The sequence below is a fragment of the Tiliqua scincoides genome, chromosome 3, assembly GCF_035046505.1.
Source record: "Tiliqua scincoides isolate rTilSci1 chromosome 3, rTilSci1.hap2, whole genome shotgun sequence".
Lineage (NCBI taxonomy): Eukaryota > Metazoa > Chordata > Lepidosauria > Squamata > Scincidae > Tiliqua > Tiliqua scincoides.
In genome coordinates this window covers 190,041,267-190,063,609 of record NC_089823.1, presented here as the reverse complement: position 1 = coordinate 190,063,609, position 22,343 = coordinate 190,041,267, and the positions used below count along the sequence as shown (strand labels likewise).

Below are 22,343 nucleotides of genomic sequence, written 5' to 3'. Positions count from 1 at the left end.
AATGTAGTGAAGTTGGATATGGCTCTCTGTTTATTACATGTGACCTATGCCTGTCTAATCAGGATTTCATTTCATGCGTCTGATGAAGTGGGCTGTAGTCTGTGAAAACTAATGTTGAAATACTGTAAATATGTTAAATTTTAAGGTGCTACAAGGTTCTTTGTGGTTTTCAGTAACAGTCCTGCTATAGGTCTGCCATCTTTAGTGGTCTTGCTTTTTTCTTTACTTGTTTTGCCCTGTTTGCACATTTTCTTTATAAGAATTCTTTATTCCATCATGCTTGTTCTCTACCTGTAGACGTCTTATGCATTTTTTTAGATTTTGGTCCTTAGAAAAGATGGAATTGGTTTTTAAATGCAGAGAAATTGTACCAAAAAAAGTTTGTGTTTATTCTCTTGCTGCTTGCGGTTGAAGAAATGAATTGCTAACATAGGTCTTAAAATGTTGTGAAGCATTCTTTGAGGGTGGAATTTGTATTTGGTTTTCTCACCTGCTTTTAAATTTTGCAGCATATACAAAAATGGTTTGCAGCACAGTACTTTTATCCTAGTCTTACAGACTTTATAACAGTTTCCATTTATCTCAGTGGATTTTTTTCCAATCAATCAATTTTCTAATGCTTTTTGTCTTAAAATATGAACTAAGAGCCATGAAATAGTTATCTCCTTAACTTGAGAGAGGCAATTCAGGTTCCGAGTACATTAGTTCAACTTTATTTTTGAAAAACGTCATTTGTGTGGCCCTGAACAGTTTTGATAGTAGCTTTAAAATTTAACTATTCTTTCCAGAATCTCCTATTATACTAATCTGTTTAAAATGCTCCTGAACAGAACACTAAGGAGACCCATCAAGGCCTTGGGTTGTGGGAGGTAGTAAAGGGAATTTTCTTTGCACTAGTGTTTCAGGCAATCATTGCATTGAAATTGGCAGGGGTGAGGGCTGTAGGATTTGTTGTACCTTTCAACACCTGGAATCTGCTTGCTGTGCTATATTGTGTTTCCTTCTGAGGAAATGAATTTTTGTATTTTTCATTAAGAATAAGCTCTATGCTGGGTGAAGGAGGGGTCAGGTGTACAGCACAACAGGTGCAGTAGTTGGCAAGGCCTCTGTTCTTGTTTCCAGAGTGAAAGGCAGAACAATAAACTTAAAGGTTCAGTCAGCTGAGGGGAACTTACAAATGTTGGAGAAAGCACACATGTACTGGAGGTAATTCAAAATGTTAATGGGTTTTACTTGAAGATTTTCATATCGATTGGATTTGCATGTTTCCTCTTAAAATGTTTCTGTTGCTGAGTATGATAGTATGCACCATGGTGTGAAGATGTCGAGGCTTGGGCCTTTTCTGCATTTTGCTTCTGAACTGAACTGCTTGCTGAAGGGTATCAGGAGGCTTGCAAGGTTTGAGTGTGTGGTGGGGAAGTAGTACAGGTATTGTCCTTCCACCTGTGGCTGCACACTGAACTGGTTACATGCTTCCTGCAGAAGGCATAAACAGTAAGAACCCATGTGCCTACTCCTTGGTTCAACTTTACTCTGGTACACTTTAGTCAGAAAACCTTACCTTTACACATTCTCAGCAGCCCAACAATTAGGTGGATGGGGCTTGCTGAAAAACGAGTGGAGGAATGGATGGGATTATGTGGGACCATGGTGATTGCAGTGCAGGCAGCAGCCTTGGAATATTCAAGTCATGTATCTGGGAGCAAGAGAAGGAATTGGCTAAGGTTACTGTATGGTAACTTTAGGTAAAATTTGGAACTCTCAATCCTATCTAACTTTCCAGCACTGATGCAGCACTGAGACAAGAAAACAAATGTTCCCTTAGCTTGAGGAGATCTCTGTGATTGCCCCCCTCCCGCAGCTCAGGATGCAGTACATGCCCCATTGGCAAGACTGTATCAGTGCTGAAAAGTGGAATAGGATGGGACCTGAAGGCTGAGAGGTTATACTCTTTCACGGGAGTAAGCCCCTTTGAATATGATGGGTCTGCTGAGTAGGACTGTATAGGATTGCTGTGTTAGTGAGGCTTATCTATATCTTACTTGGAGGACTTTGGAAAGAGAGGACAAGTGTTGAGAATATAACGGTTGTTAAACTCACTGCTACTACGGTTATGGCCCAGTCTTATCTGTTGGCATACTGTGAGTTACACCAGCACTGCAAGGGCTCCCACCAGGGTGCAGGCCCTCTGCTTGGCAGCTGCTGCGTGACCACTAGTGCCGCAGCCAGAAAGCTGTGTGCTGCCAGGAGTGTGGTGCAGACTGGCCACCAGTGAGAAAGGAGTGGGCATCGCCACAATAGTGGGACAAAGCAGAGCCAGCAGCTGCTGGATCCTGAACCCCTGCCCTGAACCCCATGTGACTCCTTAGAGTTACACTAGCAACAGAGCTGGTATAGCTCTGAGGAGTCTCATCCAAGGCCATGTGTTGCCTGATACCCAGGTAAGTTTATCCCTTCCTAACCCACTCACTGGCCTTCTCCCTGAGACAGCTTGTAGGATGCAGCGGATGCTTTGCTGGGGGCCCTGCATTGTTTGTGCTTTTGCTATATGGGATTGGGCTGTTAGCCTGTAATCCTGTACATGCTTACTTGGGAAGCAGTAACCTGGTGGAATGCGGAGAATCAGTGGGATACCGCAATCCCGGGCTATAAACTCTACAGGAGGGACAGGCAGGGGCGTGTTGGAGGTGGGGTGGCCCTTTATGTTAAGGAAGGGATAGAATCCAGCAAAGTAGAGATTGAAGGTGGGTCCGACTCCACCGTAGAATCTCTGTGGGTTAAATTACCAGGCTTGTGCAGCGATGTAATACTGGGGGTGTGCTATCGTCCTCCAGACCAGAGATCTGATGGGGACCTTGAAATGAGGAAACAGATCAGGGAGGTGACAAGGAAGGACAGGGTTGTAATCATGGGGGACTTCAATTATCCTCATATTGACTGGGTCAATTTGTGTTCTGGTCACGATAAGGAAACCGGATTTCTTGACGTGCTAAATGACTGTGGCTTAGATCAGCTAGTCAAGGAGCCCACCAGAGGACAGGTGACTCTGGATTTAATTTTGTGCGGTACGCAGGACCTGGTTAGAGATGTAAACGTTACTGAGCCATTGGGGAACAGTGATCATGCTGCGATCCGTTTTGACGTGCACGTTGGGGGAAGAATACCAGGCAAATCTCTAACAAAAACCCTTGACTTCCGACGGGCGGACTTCCCTCAAATGAGGAGGCTGGTTAGAAGGAGGTTGAAAGGGAGGGTAAAAAGAGTCCAGTCTCTCCAGAGTGCATGGAGGCTGCTTAAAACAACAGTAATAGAGGCCCAGCAGAGGTGTATACCGCAAAGAAAGAAGGGTTCCACTAAATCCAGGAGAGTGCCCGCATGGCTAACCAGCCAAGTTAGAGAGGCTGTGAAGGGCAAGGAAGCTTCCTTCCGTAAATGGAAGTCTTGCCCTAATGAAGAGAATAAAAAGGAACATAAACTGTGGCAAAAGAAATGTAAGAAGGTGATAGGGGAGGCCAAGCGAGACTATGAGGAACGCATGGCCAGCAACATTAAGGGGAATAATAAAAGCTTCTTCAAATATGTTAGAAGCAGGAAACCCGCCAGAGAAGCGGTTGGCCCTCTGGATGGTGAGGGAGGGAAAGGGGAGATAAAAGGAGACTTAGAGATGGCAGAGAAATTAAACGAGTTCTTTGCATCTGTCTTCACGGCAGAAGACCTCGGGCAGATACCGCTGCCCGAACGGCCCCTCCTAACCGAGGAGTTAAGTCAGATAGAGGTTAAAAGAGAAGATGTTTCAGACCTCATTGATAAATTAAAGATCAATAAGTCACCGGGCCCTGATGGCATACACCCAAGGGTTATTAAGGAATTGAAGAATGAAGTTGCAGATCTCTTGACTAAGGTATGCAACTTGTCCCTCAAAACAGCCACAGTACCAGAAGATTGGAGGATAGCAAATGTCACGCCTATTTTTAAAAAGGGAAAGAGGGGGGACCCGGGAAACTATAGGCCGGTCAGCCTAACATCCATACCGGGTAAGATGGTGGAATGCCTCATCAAAGATAGGATCTCAAAACACATAGATGAACAGGCCTTGCTGAGGGAGAGTCAGCATGGCTTCTGTAAGGGTAAGTCTTGCCTCACGAACCTTATAGAATTCTTTGAAAAGGTCAACAGGCATGTGGATGCGGGAGAACCCGTGGACATTATATATCTGGACTTTCAGAAGGCATTTGACACGGTCCCTCACCAAAGGCTACTGAAAAAACTCCACAGTCAGGGAATTAGAGGACAGGTCCTCTCGTGGATTGAGAACTGGTTGGAGGCCAGGAAGCAGAGAGTGGGTGTCAATGGGCAATTTTCACAATGGAGAGAGGTGAAAAGCGGTGTGCCCCAAGGATCTGTCCTGGGACCGGTGCTTTTCAACCTCTTCATAAATGACCTGGAGACAGGGTTGAGCAGTGAAGTGGCTAAGTTTGCAGACGACACCAAACTTTTCCGAGTGGTAAAGACCAGAAGTGATTGTGAGGAGCTCCAGAAGGATCTCTCCAGACTGGCAGAATGGGCAGCAAAATGGCAGATGCGCTTCAATGTCAGTAAGTGTAAAGTCATGCACATTGGGGCAAAAAATCAAAACTTTAGATATAGGCTGATGGGTTCTGAGCTGTCTGTGACAGATCAGGAGAGAGATCTTGGGGTGGTGGTGGACAGGTCGATGAAAGTGTCGACCCAATGTGCGGCGGCAGTGAAGAAGGCCAATTCTATGCTTGGGATCATTAGGAAGGGTATTGAGAACAAAACGGCTAATATTATAATGCCGTTGTACAAATCGATGGTAAGGCCACACCTGGAGTATTGTGTCCAGTTCTGGTCGCCGCATCTCAAAAAAGACATAGTGGAAATGGAAAAGGTGCAAAAGAGAGCGACTAAGCTGATTACGGGGCTGGGGCACCTTCCTTATGAGGAAAGGCTACGGCGTTTGGGCCTCTTCAGCCTAGAAAAGAGACGCTTGAGGGGGGACATGATTGAGACATACAAAATTATGCAGGGGATGGACAGAGTGGATAGGGAGATGCTGTTTACACTCTCACATAATACCAGAACCAGGGGACATCCACTAAAATTGAGTGTTGGGCGGGTTAGGACAGACAAAAGAAAATATTTCTTTACTCAGCGCGTGGTCAGTCTGTGGAACTCCTTGCCACAGGATGTGGTGCTGGCGTCTAGCCTAGACGCCTTTAAAAGGGGATTGGACGAGTTTCTGGAGGAAAAATCCATTATGGGGTACAAGCCATGATGTGTATGCGCAACCTCCTGATTTTAGGAATGGGTTAAGTCAGAATGCCAGATGTAGGGGAGAGCACCAGGACGAGGTCTCTTGTTATCTGGTGTGCTCCCTGGGGCATTTGGTGGGCCGCTGTGAGATACAGGAAGCTGGACTAGATGGGCCTATGGCCTGATCCAGTGGGGCTGTTCTTATGTTCTTATGAGTAAGTCCCACTGAACTTAATGGGACTTCAGAGTGGATGTGCATGTTTGTGCTCTTAGAGCACAATCCTAACCCCTTATGTCAGTGCTTTCCAGCACTGGCATAGCAGTGCTGATGGGGCATGTGCTGCATCCTGCAGTTGGGTCACTCACGTCACTCACGGCCTCCTCCTCAAAGTAAGGGAGTGTTTGTTCGCTTACCTTAGAGCTGCATTGCCCTTATGTCAGTGCTAGAAAGCAGTGACATAAGCAGTTAGGATTGCGCCCTGAGTTGGCTAATTACGTTTTAAAAATATTTTGGCAACATTGTGCTGACAGAGTAACAGACATTTTAGAATATGAATTTAAAGTCCAGTTTTGCTAAGGATTTTGAAGTATCCACATCAAGTTGCTCTGTTTCAGCCTAACTTGCCAATTTTCAAAATGAGAATTTTTAGTTAAGTGATTATGGGCACAATCCTGACCCGTAAGACACATTTGCGCCTCTTCAGGAGGAAGCCGCATCGGTGCAAGGAGATGCGCCGACACATGATGGCTGAATCCAGCCTCTTTGGCAGCTTCCCCAGTGAGTCTTGCGTCAGCCTGGCTGGGCCGACGCAAGAAGAAAAGGTAGGCGTGGGGGAGGCGAGGAGGAGGTGGGAGGAAAGCGTTCCTGGGTGGAGGGAGGGCAGGCGGTGGGCGGGCAGGGAGTGAGAGGCGGGGTAAGGATCCGGCAGTTATGCCGTATCCCAACCCCCGTTCCCAGGGAAAACGGAGTGGCTTCAAGCTGCTCCGTTCTCCTTGAACTTGTGCCACCTCAAGAGGTGGTGCAAGTCATAGGAGACCCTTAGGGGCCAGCAGCCCTTACCTGGAGGTAAGGGGAAATTTCCTGTCACCTCTGGCTGAGCTGTTTCTGGCCACTATCCTGTGCTGGATACAGCGCAAGCCTCCTGGCTTGCCTGTTCCAGTGCAGGATAGGATTGTGCCCTATGGGTGTGAAACTAAATTAGACAAAGGAATAAATGGATGAAAACACTGCATATTTTCTCAATGCATTTTAGATTCACTAAGCATTGTATTAAAATAAATTTTAAAAAATCAAATTCACATAAAACATTTTGAGCCCTAAGAAAAGCAAAAAACCACAGGCTATCAAAACACCCAATTAAAAACAATTGGACAAAATAAGATCAGTAAGTCAAGAACTCACAAGGGACTATCTAAGCAAACTTTTATTTCTAGAAAGCTTTTATTTATATAAGAAAACCTTTATTTCTGGAAGGGAGGAAGACTGACAGTCCTTAGGAACTCTGGGCATGAGGATTAAAATAATGTCAAAATATTTTAACTCAGACGTCAACATTTATGTACCCAATGGTTTCCAGACCTGTATATGACTTATTAATGTATTTCCTGTTGTACTGAAGACACCTTACCTAATAATCCTAGAATGGCATTTTCCCTCTTTATGGGCATGCATTGATGGCTTCTGGTTTTCTTATATCAATTTGCTCTTCTACTCTTATTGGTAATATATGAATCTGTAGACTTGGATCTTGGTATGTTTTGTCAGCTTCTTGTTGGACCAGACTCTCTTTGTGAGTCTGGAAAACATGGTAGCTGCTTTACTGATGTGTTTGTTTAGCTCTGTATCGAGAGAAAGAGTGTCAGAGATCGTTGAGCCAAGGTACACAAAGTCATGGACAACCTCCAGTTCATGCGCAGAGATTGTAATGCAGGGAAGTGAGTCCATATCCTGAACCATGACCTGTATTTTCTTCAGGCTGATTGTCAGACCAAAGTCTTGGCAGGCCTTGCTAAAACGATCCATGAGCTGCTGAAGATCTTTGGCAGAGTGGGTGGTGACAGCTGCATCGTCGGCAAAGAGGAAGTCACGCAGACATTTCAGCTGGACTTTGGACTTTGCTCTCAGTCTGGAGAGGTTGAAGAGCTTTCCGTCTGATCTGGTCCGGAGATGGATGCCTTCTGTTGCGGTTCCAAAGGCATGCTTCAGCAGGACAGCGAAGAAAATCCCAAACAAGGTTGGTGCAAGAACACAGCCCTGCTTCACTCCGCTTCGAATGTCAAAGGGGTCTGATGTGGAGCCATCAAAGACTACAATGCCCTTCATGTCCTTGTTGAAAGATCTGATGATGCTGAGGAGCCTGGGTGGACATCCAATCTTGGGGAGAATCTTGAAGAGGCCGTCCCTGATGACCAGGTCGAAAGCCTTCGTGAGATCTATGAAGGCTAAAAAGAGTGGCTGTTGTTGTTCCCTGCATTTCTCCTGCAGCTGTCTAAGGGGGAATACCATATCAGTGGTGGATCTGTTGGCTTGGAATCTGCACTGCAATTCTGGATAGAAGCTCTCTGCAAGTACCTCGAGCCTCTTTAGTGCAACTTGGGCAAACAGCTTTCCTACAACACTAAGGAGAGAGATGCTGTGGTAGTTGTTGCAGTCACCCCTGTCGCCTTTGTTCTTGTACAGTGTGACGATGTTTCACATCGGTATCACCTCGGTATCATCCTTGGTATTACCTATCAGGACAAAGTTCCAAACAACACAGTCCTTGAATGAGCTGCAATCCCTAGCATGTACGCACTGCTGAAACAGAGACGCCTGTGTTGGCTTGGTCATGTCGTGAGAATGGGCGATGGCCAGATCCCAAAGGATCTCCTCTATGGAGAACTCATGCAGGGAAAGCGCCCTACAGGTAGACCACAGCTGTGATACAAGGACATCTGCAAGAAGGATCTGAAGGCCTTAAGAATGGACCTCAACAGATGGGAAACCTTGGCCTCTGAGTGTCCTGCTTGGAGGCAGGCTGTGCAGCATGGCCTTTCCCAGTTTGAAGAGGCACTTGCCCAACAGACTGAGGCAAAGAGGCAAAGAAGGAAGGCTCACAGCCAGGGAGACACACCAGGGACAGACTACATTTGCTCCCAGTGTGGAAGGGATTGTCACTCCCGAATTGGCCTCTTCAGCCACACTAGATGCTGTTCCAGAACCACTTTTCAGAGCGCGATACCATAGTCTCCCGAGACTGAAGGATGCCGATGATGATGATGATGATGATGAATGTTGAATATATGAATCACTACAAGGCAGAACTGGTAATAACATTTGTACTGTGCCTAGCCTGTGTTGCTTCCAACATTATCAAATGTGAATTGTGCAGTGCTCTGTCTAATAAGGGGAAAATCTGTTTATGTCCGCATAAGTATTTGAACTTTAAGTATGGGTTTTGCAGGGTTCGTCAGAGCACATGATATCTTAAAAGTTCAAGATCCATATGTATTTATTGTCATCTTCAGAAATTTCCAAAATGTTTTGTTCAGTGGTTCCTAAAGGATGATAAAAACAGAGTTTCACCTTTTGTCAAAAGGGCAAAACAGGGAGAGAGATTAAGATGGCTCAACTGCAGGAGCAGGAAATAGTCATTTGATGTTAATATAGTTTGTCCTAATGGAAACTGCAGCAGGGTGGATGGCAGGCATCATCTTACAATAAATTGGGGGTGGGGTGCATGGAAGTGCACACCCGCTGTATCTCCCTCCAGATTTGTAAACCAGCATCTCTGAAGTGCTTCCTGCCATTGTCAGAAATGATCAGTTCCCTTCCATGAAGGCCAAATTGTTTTTCTGACACTGTGTTTGTATGAGCAGCAGTGTGGCAGTTAACTTGGACTGTTTTATCCATTGTTATTTTTGTTGTCCTACTTGTAACCCTAGTTGATTATCTCCCTTTTAAAGGATTCTGTTACAGAAGGAATGCTTCAAAACAGAAGAAAAGTTTTCAATGTTTTCCTATCACAGTACAGATAACGTGTGTTCAGGCACTTGGGTACTCAGTTGGTGCAATCCACAGATGCATGTCTTGTAGAGGGACATTTAAAGGGGGTGTGCGTGTGTTATTTGCATTGCTACAGGAGACACCAGTGTGCACAGAGCAGTCATATTTGCTGCTTATAATATGTGTAGTCATATAAATTCTAGCAGTTATAAAGTGCAGTTCCTAAAGAAGTACTTCTTTCTTGTGAAACTGCCAAATTGGGTGTAGGGCCATAATTTAAACCAAGTGTACGTTTATTTTAAAAAAGCAAGGAGACAGAAGGAAAGGAAAGTTTCAGTAGATCTGCTAAGAATACAGTATTTAACTGTGCAGAATGTGGTGGTGGTGGTGGTGGTGGTGTTCTTACAGTTCAGTAATTAGTTCTTGTGAAATGGAGTTTTTCAACAGGTCTATTCCACCATAACTGACACAAGAGTACTTCTGGTCCTCTTGCTCCAAATACTGTATAATTGCTCCTGGACATGTCCTTTTATTTTACTACTCCTCTCCCCATCACCAGTTTCTGCAAAACATACAGTTTCTGCAAAATGAAACTGTGCCACACAAAAGCATTTTAATTATGGATGCATGCTGAATAAGAACAGTGCTATGTCTCTGGTGCCCTAATGCTTGGTTGTGTATATGTGTCTGTCTCTGTTGATAGAAATATCCATATATGTCACCAGCCATGGGATTGGCGCTTCATGGTGATAATGGAAATCCAGGATAATTTTCTCTTTAAAAATGAAAACAAATTTGCATCTGTGAAGTGCTAAGGAATTTTGGGAAGGCTTTGAAGTCTAATAAAGAAAGACATTTGATCTGGAACCTTGATCTATTGTGGTATATATTGATACTGCCCTTTGCACTCTAAGCAGTGATCCAGAGATGCTCCCATGTAAACAACAAAACAAAACAGCACCTCTTACTGTGTAACAAGTGTTGCTGGAGGCGGATGCAGATTTGAGTGGGAGCAGCATTCCATGTCTAGGATGTTCCTGTAGCATTTCAGGAAGCATTCCAGGTAGGATGTTTCTGTGGGATTCCAGTAGATGGTGGGTGTACAGGTAGGGTTTGTAAAATCCACTCTCTTGCACGTGGATTTTATTGTGCATAGAATGGAATAGCTATTTAGCTTACAGCAGCACTGTAGCATTTGTTTGTAGGGGTATTGGAGGCTGCATAAAAGTTTAACTGTTGAAGGATCTAAGCTAATGAGCCTTGCAAAATCAAAACCTTTTTGTGCTTTGCTGGGGGTACTTTACAAATGAACACCCTAATCTTAAGCATATATATAATATTTGAAATAAAATGTTGCTGATTTTGGTGAGACTTCCTCCAAATTGGGAAGAGGTAATATGCAGCTTTCGGGCTGCATTTAATCCAAATGTATTTGTGTGCCCTTCAAGGGCTCTTGCCATTAAGAGCACCAATGACGAGTGCACACCCCAGTCTTGATTATTCCAAGATTCATATAAAATACCAGCAGTAAAGTAAGATTCTAGCCCTAATGATTCTGAAGATTTATTTCAAAATGTGGTGGCTGACTTGGAAATGAGGGGGAAAGTGAAAAGAAATCCCCTCTCCCACAATCTCAAATCTCATAATGTTTAATCTCATAATGTAATCCGACTACCAGAGAGGCTGACTGAAAACTCTTGCAAAATAAATGCAATGTGCCTAGAAGCTGTGGTTTGACATTTCACCATGACATGCAGATGTTATAGCATTGTGTTATCTGTCAGTAGGTAAAAGAGCAAAAATAACATGTGGTATACTGTATATGCATTCCAAAGTGGCCCTTGGGGCTGAACAAATTGCCCATCACTGTAAGCAGTAGAGAATAAATTAAGATGTGAAGATGGAGGTTGAATAAGTGGAAGATATCTTTCTTTCTTCCTTCCTTACATATTGGTTGCCACTTCAATCATGCTGCAAGAAACTGAGAGGAGGGGGAGGGAGAATTAAATCTAATGTCTGTGTGCTGTGTCCTCTGGGTTGCTTCTCTCTACCAGTTTGGGACGTCTGTACTGTGTTGCTTAAATATGGAGTCTTGGAAAATAAATACTTTGAGCTCCATTGAAATGCAGCAGAGCAGAGAGCTCTTTGGAGTGACAAGGTGGATAAATGGTAGATAAGAAAAGCCCCTGCCCCTTCCTAATGGGGACAGCAGGATGCCTGAGGGCATCATAGGCTTGCACTCCTATTTGGTTCAAGTACAGTCCTGTCTCTGTAAACATCCTAACCTGTGCTTTACTAGATTTAGGCTTTATTTGTTGTGTTAGCACCATAGTACGAGGGAGACAATGCAAGATTATAACTTTCCACTCCAGTTTCTGCTGGTAAAAAGTGTACTTGAAGAAGTATGAAAGGCTGGTACATTAACTAGCAGAAGCAGGTGCAATAAAAGGTTTGTAGAGTATTTGCATGCCTGGTCATACATTCTTGCTATACAAGAAAGCAGTGCAGCTTGGATATGCTTCTCCTGAAGAATATGCATAAACAGACTGAAAAGTCTCTAACTAAACAACTGTAGTGATCCAGAGTTGCTAGTTGCATGCCATGAACTGCTTATCATATCAGTCATTCCCAGTGAAGATTTCAAGATGCACCTGCCTACTCTGATAGCCTAAACCAGTGGTTCTCACACATTTAGCACTGGGACCCACTTTTTAGAATGAGAATCTGTCAGGACCCTCTGGATGTGATGTCATGACCAGGAGTGACATCATCAAACAGGAAAATTTTTAACAATCCTAGGCTGTAATCCTACAACACTTACCCAGGGGTAAGTCCCATTGACTATCATTGTTAAAAGAATATACATAGTTGCTTGTTAAAAGTACAGATCTGTAACATTTCCCCAAATGCAGTTACATGCCATGGTACCCACCTGAAATTGAACCCACCTGAAACTGGCTTGCGACCCACCTAGTGGGTCCTGACACAGTTTTAGAAACACCGGCCTAAACCGCATGGTTCATTCCTTTCATTTTGCGCTCAAGAAGTTTATTTGGCCCTTCTTTCTGCTGTGTATGTGTTCAAACTCCTACATCCATCTTTCTTTCTTGTGCTGATTCTGAAAGCTTGCTTCTCACTGTCACTGGCGCTGGCACCATGTGATGCATCTGGTTCTAGTTCCAGTCTTTGCTTTTACTGCCCTTCAAAGGTCAGAGATCTTGCATTTGCATTGTTTCTTTGTCATTTTAGACTTGTGGTTGTGACTTTTCTGTCCTGTAGGACCTTCTAGTGCTTCAGGTGAGGATGTTGTTGTTGGGGGGGGGGGGCTCTTTTTGCTGAGTAATGTGGAATTACCTCTGGTGGCTGTGTTCACCTTAAGCAGCTGTATTTGAGGACCACATTAGATGTGATGTGAGAGCTCCATTTTTGGACCTCCTAAAATATCTATCTTTTTCAAAAAGCAACTGTGGAAGGCTCTGGTTTGGATTAATAGTTCTCAAAACTGTGAGCCATAGCTCCCTGGGGAGCCACGGAAGCCAGCCAGGGGAATCATGGAATCCTCATGAAAATCCTGCAACCCTATACAATGTATAGAATTTTAGCTGTAATGGGAGTCTCAGCCAATGGCCCAGTAGGCCAAGGGAGCCACCAGTTGAAAACGTTTGGAACCAGTAGATTTAGATTGTGGTATGGGTGGAAGGTTTTTAAAAAAAAAAAATTCTTTGCCCTGCAGGCTGTTTCCCAGAGCTAAATCATTTCCCCCATCCCCTGACAGCTTTTTGAAAAAGATGAAGGTACTGAGTGTTCTAGTCATGAAATTCTCACATCAGATTTACTTTGGCCCTCTAGAGCAGTGTTTCTCAAACTGTGGGTTGGGACCCACTAGGTGGGTCACGATCCAATTTCAGGTGGGTCCCCATTCATTTCAGTATTTTATTTTGAATATATTAGACTTGATGCTACCATAGTATGTGACTGCATTTGGGGAAATGTTACAGACCTGTACCTTTAACAAGCGATTATGTCCATTGCTTTAACAATGATAGTAAATGGGACTTACTCCTAGGTAAGTGTGGGTAGGATTGCAGCCTAGGATTGTGAAAAATTTTCTGCTTGATGACGTCACATCCAATCATTGCATCACTTGCGGTGGACCCTGAAAGATTCTCATTCTAAAAAGTGGGTCCTGGTTCTAAACGTGTGAGAACCACTGCTCTAGAGCATTAATGAAAATACACACTTCAATTTGTTTTTTCAAATAATCACAAGGGATCATTTTTTTAAAATTAGTGGAAAGGAAGACTTATTAGGAGTTTCTCCATATCATAATGACCCCCACAGACATTGCTCATGATGGTGAATGTTACAGTAACAGCAGCAGCAGCAGCAGAAGCAACAACAAGATTTTTATACCTACTTTCTTTTGTCATTAGATTTGTCCTCCAACTTTAATTCCAGTCGGTTTACACAGGCAGGCTTTTCTAAATCCCTGTAGGGTTTTTTTTTTACAATACAGGAAGTTCTACTATTTCATAGAATGCCTTCATTCCGAATGGATTCCTTCTCAGTCTGGTGTCTTTCTGGCTGCATTAACCTCCCACGCTTAGCTGGCCGCAACTCCTCTCTCTCACCAAGGGTAGTTATCTCCAAACACTGGCTGGAGATACCCTCTCTCTCATTGAGGGTGCTCACCAACTGGGATGACTCAACCCATCAGCAATGTTCTCCCCAGTTCTTGGATACTTCGGGTTGTCTCAAACTTGTGTCCCCAGATATTTCTTCAGGCAAAGGAAGCAGCTCCACTGCTTGACCAGACCTCCTGCCCTATCTTCTTTCCCAATCCTTTCTTTGCTGTATTATAATGCATGAAAATGCTGTTCTGAAAACAATAAACTTAACAAAAGTATTTTGCAACAGAAAGGGCAAAGAGTCCTATGACACTTATAAGTTACAGTATTGTGAGATGGACTTGCATGGGCTCTAGACTGCTTTATCAGGTACCTCATCAGTGGTGGACATGGTGTGGGCAGACTTGAGTTCAAATCCCTCTTTAGCCTTAAACTGAGAGGCAGTGACTGGTGCAGTGCTCCTCACAGCGTAGTTATTAGGGTCAACAGAGATAACCTCAAGTGTTCTGAGTTTCTGAGAAAAAGACAAAAATATAAATGAATACATAATGAATGAATTGTAATAAATATATCTGACCATGGTGAACCAAACAGGCAGTTTGCATGCTTGTATTTGCATTGCTTAATCAAATGGGTTAACATAATTATTCAAGCCAGTTTTCACATGAAGTTTACTGAAGTCAATGGGAAATGTACTATGGATAAGATTGCAGTTTTAGGCTGCAATCCTATCCACACTTCCAAAGGGAGTAGTCCCTTTGACTATAATGGGACTTACTTCTGAGTAGACATGCATAGGATTGGACACTCAGTTATAGATTGCAAGTGACCCATCTTAAATGATGATTTGATTTGTAGCTAGGTGGATTTGTAGCTAGGTCCATTTCGTTCTTAGAATGGACTTAAGTGGAGGGGAAGGTTGCACTAGGTCTTGCATTGTGTTTTCTGTGTCCCCTGGATTGCAGGAACTGTTGGACAAACCTATCTACTAGTTCCATTTCTGGTGTCTTGACAATGGTGTGAAATGGAGGGCAAAGTTCTTGCAGGTGTGGGTGTAGGTGTCCTCAACATTTTACTTGACCCCATAGCCATTAAGTTAAAGACCTTAAGCTGGAAATTAATATTTGATCCAAGATAATTCTGTGAAACTGATTTTTAAAGCTGCAGTTCTTTGCAGACATAATGTTTGCCATTTGGGGTCATTAAGAATAGCAGGTAAGGCACAGAGGCTGCAAACCAATTCTCTAGTCTCTTTTCCTGATTGTAACCTTGCATGCAGAAGAGGTTTCTAGGAGATGGAAATCTGTGTGTTGTTTTTGTTTAAAGTGGGTCACATGTCCAGGAATGCAGTCAAATTATAATGGTGACAAAGTGCCGGAAAGGGGAGGGGGGATCTGAGGGGCACAAAAATGAGCCCCGGGCGATGGAGAGAGCTGGGAACACTAGTGTCTGGCCAGGCCTCAGGGCCAGGTTAGAGATTCCTCCATGCATTAACAGCTACAAGAGATGTTTGTTTAAGGGTGGCTATTTTTTTTTCTTTGGGGTTCTTTGTCATTTTAAAACAATACTAGTCTTTGGGAAAAGAGAGGGATAGGTGAGATAAGATGGATAACTGCATTCCTGGGTGCACTTGCTCTTGTTGCTTCTTCCTCTTCTATTCTGTACCTTTTTGAACTTCTTCATGTTTTATACTTATGAACACCATTTGGAAAATAGAGAAACTCTAATTCTACCTTTAATTAAAAGAGTCTTACAATTATTAGCTATCTTTACAAAGCAAAGGAAATGTTTGTCTTACTTTTTATGCTAGTAAAAAACTGTATGACAGTAGGAAGGGGAACACTGATTAAAGCATACAGAAAAAGTTGACAAGTTTGAAATGGTGTAAGGTAAACTTTCTGTTCTCCTGAAAACTTTCAGTGCAGATAGGCTCAGGATCTACACCTAACTGGTTTAAGAATCTATATTGTAAACACTGATACTTTTGAATATTGATATATGAGATATTCCTCTGCTGGCAACAATTCTGGACATACAGCAGGGAACTTCAAGTCCATCAGTGGCTAGTGATTAATATCCCTCCAGTATCATTTGTTGTAGCGTGACTTATTAGGATAGGAAAAGAAACTGTTTAAAAGCAGCACCGTACTGTGCGTCTCTGCCCATTGTTTTCCATCTATTCTATGCCTCATGGTTTTTGAGTTCTGTTCACTGATGCATGAAAAGAGCTTTCTTCCTTGTTAGTCCTCACAACTAATGGGGGACCAGACATCTTCTATTCATCCTCATGCTTGATGGATGGAATAGCTAGAAAATCTCCAGTTGCAGACCTTTTTTCTTTTTTGAGGCAAAGCCCAGTTCATGTTTCCACTGCTGACCGTAAGTGTTAGCTTACTATGGTTTGGCAGAGACAGAGCAAGCACTTCCAGTGTGTGGTGGAATGTAAGATGGTGTCACGGGAAGGCAGTTGCCAGTTGATGTCTGTTTGTCCTTTCCGAAAGACACCAAACTCTAGCCACAATTCAGCAAAGGGTAAGGAGTGCTTAAGTGTCAGCGAGATGTAGCTGCAGAGTGCCTCCTCCTGAGAGAAGAGCGCTCAGCCACTCCTATTTGCCAGTACGTGATTGAAGAAAGGCATGGACTAAAAAAGGATTTAATGGAATCACAATTCTCCTTTATATTTATCTGCTTCTGTATTGAAGTTGACTTACACTAGCCAGTACAATACTGTAGTACAGGCTATAATTTTAGCCAGGTTATAAGGATTGTAAGGTAACTTTTGACTTTGGCTTTTAAAAACTAAATTGGATTATGAAACTCTAAGATGTTTTGGTTTAGCTATCAGGAGGAAATAGAATAGTTAGTAGGGAAGACTGTGCCTTGGCGAAGACTTGAAGGCCCAGAAGTCAGTGATAAATGGTGAGCAACAAGTAGTTTTGCTGTTTGGGTATGGCACTACCAAATACATGTTAGAGCTGTACAGTACCAAGTGGGATAAACAAAAATGTCCCTGATTCAAGGAGTGTATAGTCTATGCATTTTAGCAGACCACAGAGGGAGGAAAGAAGAGGGAGAGATGAAGGTAAGAAAATAAAGTTACGCCTCCTTAGGCTACCCCCATTGAAATGGGCCCCAGCTAACTAGCTTGAATTTATCTTTTCTGGTTCCATGAGAACAAAAATCCCTTCCAAATTTGCGTTAATAATAAACAGCTCCAATAGCTGTAGTGCTGTAACCTGCCGTGCATTTGAAGGGTCGGTGCCCATGAGCCTGGTACTGGAATGCACAGAGCCAGGACAAAAGCATTCCTGTAGTTTTGTTCCTCCCTCTGTTGCACATGCCTGTCTAAAGTAGCCTTCTTTCAAACAGAGCTCTTAGGGGATTTTCTTTGCTTTATCAGTTCACTGGGTGCTAAATTTAGACTCTAACCATTTTCTTGGTAGTGATGATTAAAGAGAAGTCTCCTTGGTCTCTGACAGATCCCCTTTGTTTATTATAAACATTTCTTCTTGACTTCAAAAATGAAATTCTTATACAGTATCTCTCCCTAAATACTGCTTGAACTGCTCCCACATTGCTGCCTTTGGAAACAAAGTATTAGATATGACTTCAAAATTGGGGTTTTGTTCAAAAGAGGGGAGAAAAAAAACAATTTGTTCGGTTTATTTGGGAAATTAGTACAGCCCTTAGTATCCACAGGTGATCCATTCCAGGACCCCTGCAGACACGGGTCCACAGAAAACCCTCAAAGGAGCTCCCCGATGTGATCGGAAGCACCTTTCGGTTGTACCCAGGAGGTGTTCTGAGGTCCAGCGAGGCCACACATTTCTGGTCACGTCCGGGAGGTCATGTAAGGCCCTCCAGCCTGGGTTGGCACCCACATTGAGTCAAATTGTGGGTGCCAAACCTGAAGATAAAGAGAGCCCACTTTAGATTATATTATTATTAAGAAAATTTATATACCACTTTTCAACAGAGTAGTTGAAAAGTGGTTTACATAGAAATAAATCAATACATGGTTCCCTGTTTCTAAAGGTCTTATATCCAGGAGATTTGGTAAGGCCCTCCAGTTGGAGGTACCAAACCTGCGGATGAGGAGGGTTCACTGTATTTGTAATGCAAACTTTTAAGTCATCCTTTATTATGTTAATAATAATAATATGTGGTATAAACTTGATGGAAAAAAGAGTGGTCAGGTGTTTGAGGTCTGAGAATAAGCAGTTCAAGTCAGATGTGGTAAGCTGCCCATTTCCTTACTGTGGTAGCTTTCTCAATTCATGCAGTGGTTTTGGATGACAGATGCACCCCTCTTTGTGCTGAATGTGAGCCCTCTTGTAATTCAAGCATCTGAAAAGTGGCAGTCATATGACTTATTGGTATTCTGGTTTGGTCCCACCCAAACCTGATATTTTCTTGTTCACTCTTTCTCTGCAGAGTGGCTGATGTTCCAGTGAAGGAAAGAGTCAAGGTTTCTCAGAACTGGAGGCATGGACGCTGTCGTAGAGTCCCACTCCTACGATGGAAACGCAAGCAAGTGGCTTCTTCTCTTTCTTCTTGCACCAAGCTTAGGCATCTTTAACTTTGAGCACACTGAGATTGGGTAGCTGGTGAGGCTGCCTTGATTCCGTCTGTTAGTAGTGTAATTGCAACTCAGCTCTTCCTGAGCGTCTTCAGATTCCCAGTGAAGTCTTTTTCCTATTTCTTCCATGGCACTTTATTGTGTTGAAGTTTCGTGCTGCTGTGCATGGTATCAGCATACAGAATGAATGATGAATCAGTGGGCATTAAGCAGGAATGGTTAAATAGTGTTCAAATCCAAAAGGATTAAGGGCTTTCCCATACAATTTGTCATGTAACGCATGCTCTTTATTGCTCTTTGAAAAGTGGCTATCGCCAGCAAGGATACTGAATCCTTTGCAGCAGTGTTTGCAACTAGACATGACTTATGCAATATTTTCAAATGTAATTCTTTGAGTCTTGTGTGCTTCCCCCTCTCTAGCACTGGAGGGCACATTTCCCCCCAATATATTTTATTGTAAAAGAGCTTTGTCAAGCAGGAGTAATCTTACCATACCAGTATTATCCCCTGTGCTTCATGGAATCCCTTTTCATTGCAAAGTGATTGAGTCAACATTTGCAAAACATTTGCATAATGTAATTTTGTTTTGTTGAAAAAGGAAGTCTAAGAACAAAGATGCACGTGCTTAACATGGGATTTTTTTTTGAATGGCTCAAAGTTCAAGGACAATCAAGAATGCCAATTTAAGAAGTTTCTTAATGGCCAGCATAATTTGTGAGACTTGTGATATTTTTCCCTTCTAGCTTAATGCCCTGGATGCAGCTAGATGATGACTACCTCTACCTATCTCAGGCAGAAGACATCCAGGTTTGGCTCCGTCCCAATGGCACCACCTTGCAACGCTGTCCTCAGGCAGTATTCTCTGGTCACCAGGAGGATGTTTGCCGCTTTGTCCTTGCTAACGACTACATTGTCAGTGGAGGAGGGTAGGTGGTTCTTTAGGGAAACAAAGGTGGAGGGTGGCAGTGGCTACAGTTCTAGCATTCTTTTTCTGCTCTTGAATTGGAGCTGGGAGAACTTTTGTGTGACTTGCTTTGTTTTTAGGTTCAAGCTACTTATTTTAAGAAAGGCATGTTTTGGTCAGTTCATTTCTTCTTCTTGGAATAGTGTATGGCTATAGTGAAACTGCAGTGACAGGGGAGGATGTCCTTAGCATAGTACTCCTGCTGTGGTTTCAGTTCAGATTGTGCTGTTCCCCTGCACACTATTTCCAAAAGGGAAAAAGTGTCTACTGACTCCAGGGTACACATTTTTCCTTTTAGAAATGGTGCACTTGAGAGAGTGCAATCCCAATCAAAACCACAGTGGGAATGATGTATTCGCCTCGCTGTTACTCCCTCTTCCTGTGGTTTTGCTGAGTTCAATACTCTATTTTAAGAACAATTTTTTAAAAACAATTTAAAAATTTTTTCTCATAAAAAGTGGTTTGGCCTTTACAGGCACTCTGTTTTGGGTTCACTGGGCAGCAATGGCTAGAACTGAATGTATGCTGTAATTTTATAGGAGAGCGGGAATGATGAAGAATGTGGCATTAGGTGTAGAATTCAGCTTCTTGAGAATCTAAGCTATTGTTATTGGCAGGTTTATAGCCCTTATGACTGCAAAGATCTCTTGGTAGTGTATGAGGGCATTGCCTGTAGAAATCTCAGTAGCCAGAGGGATAGCTACTGGAGCTCCTAGGCTGTTAATGTGCATGTGCACACTGCCCAAAGCTAGCACCCTGGATCTGATGTACATAAAACTCTTCATGGAGAAAAATGTAGGGCAGATTTACTGGGGCTCTATTCTACACACAGGCTTCACTGACAAATCAAAAATATAATGTGCATTGTCTTTCGCGAAACGCTCTCTAAATCTGTACAAAACTTAAAATAAATTGGAGGAAATTGCACGCATAATCTATATGTCAATTCCTATCATTGTGGCAAGAGTTCTCAAGGCTTATTGCTCTTATTTCAGAGGTGAATTTCTACTGGTCCTAGATGATTGGCTGAGTTAAATGTATATGTTTATGAGGGAGAAAGTAGTTACATAGTGAATATTACATGTACATTCACTATGTGTTGAAGAAAAGGAAATTACTGCTGCACTGATGTACATAATGTAGCTCTAACTGGGAGTTGATTAGCTCTTTGGTGTGCCTTCTGCATGCTCCTTCAAGTTTGTCTTGTATGTTTTTATTGACTGTATTGTGTATTCTAGAATAATTAAAAATGGAGCTGAGTGAAAGGGCTCTTAGTGTTTGGGAGTGTCCTGTTTGATATGATCATCTGTGGTTATACCAGTTCACATACATGCAAAAGTATACTTGCCTTGTGATAGTATTGGGAGGATTCCCACTTGAGGTTTTATTTTGCAGAGATGGTAATATTGTCCTCCATAAGCTGAATGAATCCTTCAGCTTCAAGTTCCTGGCACATGAACAAGAAGTGAACTGTGTGGACTGTCAGGGAGGTATCATTGTGACTGGTTCCCGGGATAGAACAGCAAAGGTGAGCTCACATACCTCATTTCATATGTATGCATACAGATGAATTATAGGTGTGCTTGGAAAGAAAATTGAAAGATAGAGCAAAAAAGTACGGTTCTCACATTCCAGGTTAGTATATAGACCAAAAGAGTACTATTCTCACACTCATTCATACACTGTTCACATTGCTAAAGGTTAGCAATGTAAGGATTTCAACATCAGTTTCATCTCTCTTAAAACCTGTGCTCTCATTCACCTGGCTGGGGAATGATACTTCATATGTAGAACTGAATAGAATAATGTTTCTTGGGATGGAAGATAAATAGCATGTACCCTGATTATTTTTTTTAAACTACTTCTAATGTTGATGTATACTTAAGCAGCATTTTTACAATGTATTTGTGTGTGTGTTAGGGAAGACATGGAATGATGTCTTCCAATTTTTAAGGTAAAGCATTTCATGTTCCATTAGCCCATGGATAAGATACGCATATAGTTGTTCAGAAGTTTCATAAGGTCTTCTCAAATGAAAGAGGACATTACGGTGGAAAATGAAAGACCACTTGATTAAGATGAAAATTACACACAGCATATTAGTCAGAGGTAGATGTTTTAAAAAATAGACAGCCCAGTTGACTAGGTCAACTGGAATCAAACAATGTATCGTGCTATACAGTAATTTGCTTCTTTGCTGTTGAAGTTCAAATGCTATTTATTTTAAAGTTTTTTATCCCCCCCTTTCCTTGTAGTGGTACTCTTGACATACGCTTACATGACATCTTTTACTAAAACTAAGTGCATATAGTTGAATGCATATTTTTCTTCCCCCATGGCAAATTTTAAATTATAAGCTCCTTAGTTCAGGGACTTGTCTATTTTCCTGTTACTCTAAACCCCTGGGTACTTTGATAGTGTTATCTACGTAATATAATTTTTAGTCATATTCTTAATGTGAATACGACCCACAATCTCAGAAACAGTTTTGACATTTATATTATATACAGCTGGAGTGATTTTGGTTAGCATCAGTAGAAGTATATCCAAGATGTAGAATGTAACGTTATTAATTTATTTAACTAAATAGTACTTCTTTAGGTATGTGAAATGACATCTCACGTAAAGTGTTTGCATCTATAATTAAAAGAAAGAGGAGCTACCAAAATCTACTTTCATTTTTCTTTTTCTTTTGTGTGTGTGAAGAATTAGTCATAATGTCCAACATGGGTTTTGCTTCAATATTTTGAACAGAAGCCCACCTGCTCTCTAATGATATATTTAGGAAAGCAGTTCCCTACCTATATATTAACCTTTTTCTTTCGACAAAGAGTAAAGATGACAAGGTCCTGCATCACCCCTGAGCTGCTGAGGCAGTCCATACAGAGGAACTAGTCAAGGTTATTGAAAAAG

General features: G+C 42.4%; 1 protein-coding gene across 4 annotated transcripts in view; it reads left to right on the top strand.

Moving 5' to 3' along the window:
* Nucleotides 1-22,343, top strand: part of FBXW4 (F-box and WD repeat domain containing 4) — a 110,657-nt gene that overhangs the window by 5,946 nt on the left and 82,368 nt on the right. For all 4 annotated transcript variants that reach the window (XM_066619129.1, XM_066619132.1, XM_066619130.1 and 1 more), the window contains exons 2-4: nucleotides 18,322-18,417; nucleotides 19,210-19,392; nucleotides 20,826-20,958. In XM_066619129.1, coding sequence (XP_066475226.1) covers nucleotides 18,322-18,417; nucleotides 19,210-19,392; nucleotides 20,826-20,958 — 412 coding nt within the window. The remainder of the gene's footprint in view (nucleotides 1-18,321; nucleotides 18,418-19,209; nucleotides 19,393-20,825; nucleotides 20,959-22,343) is intronic.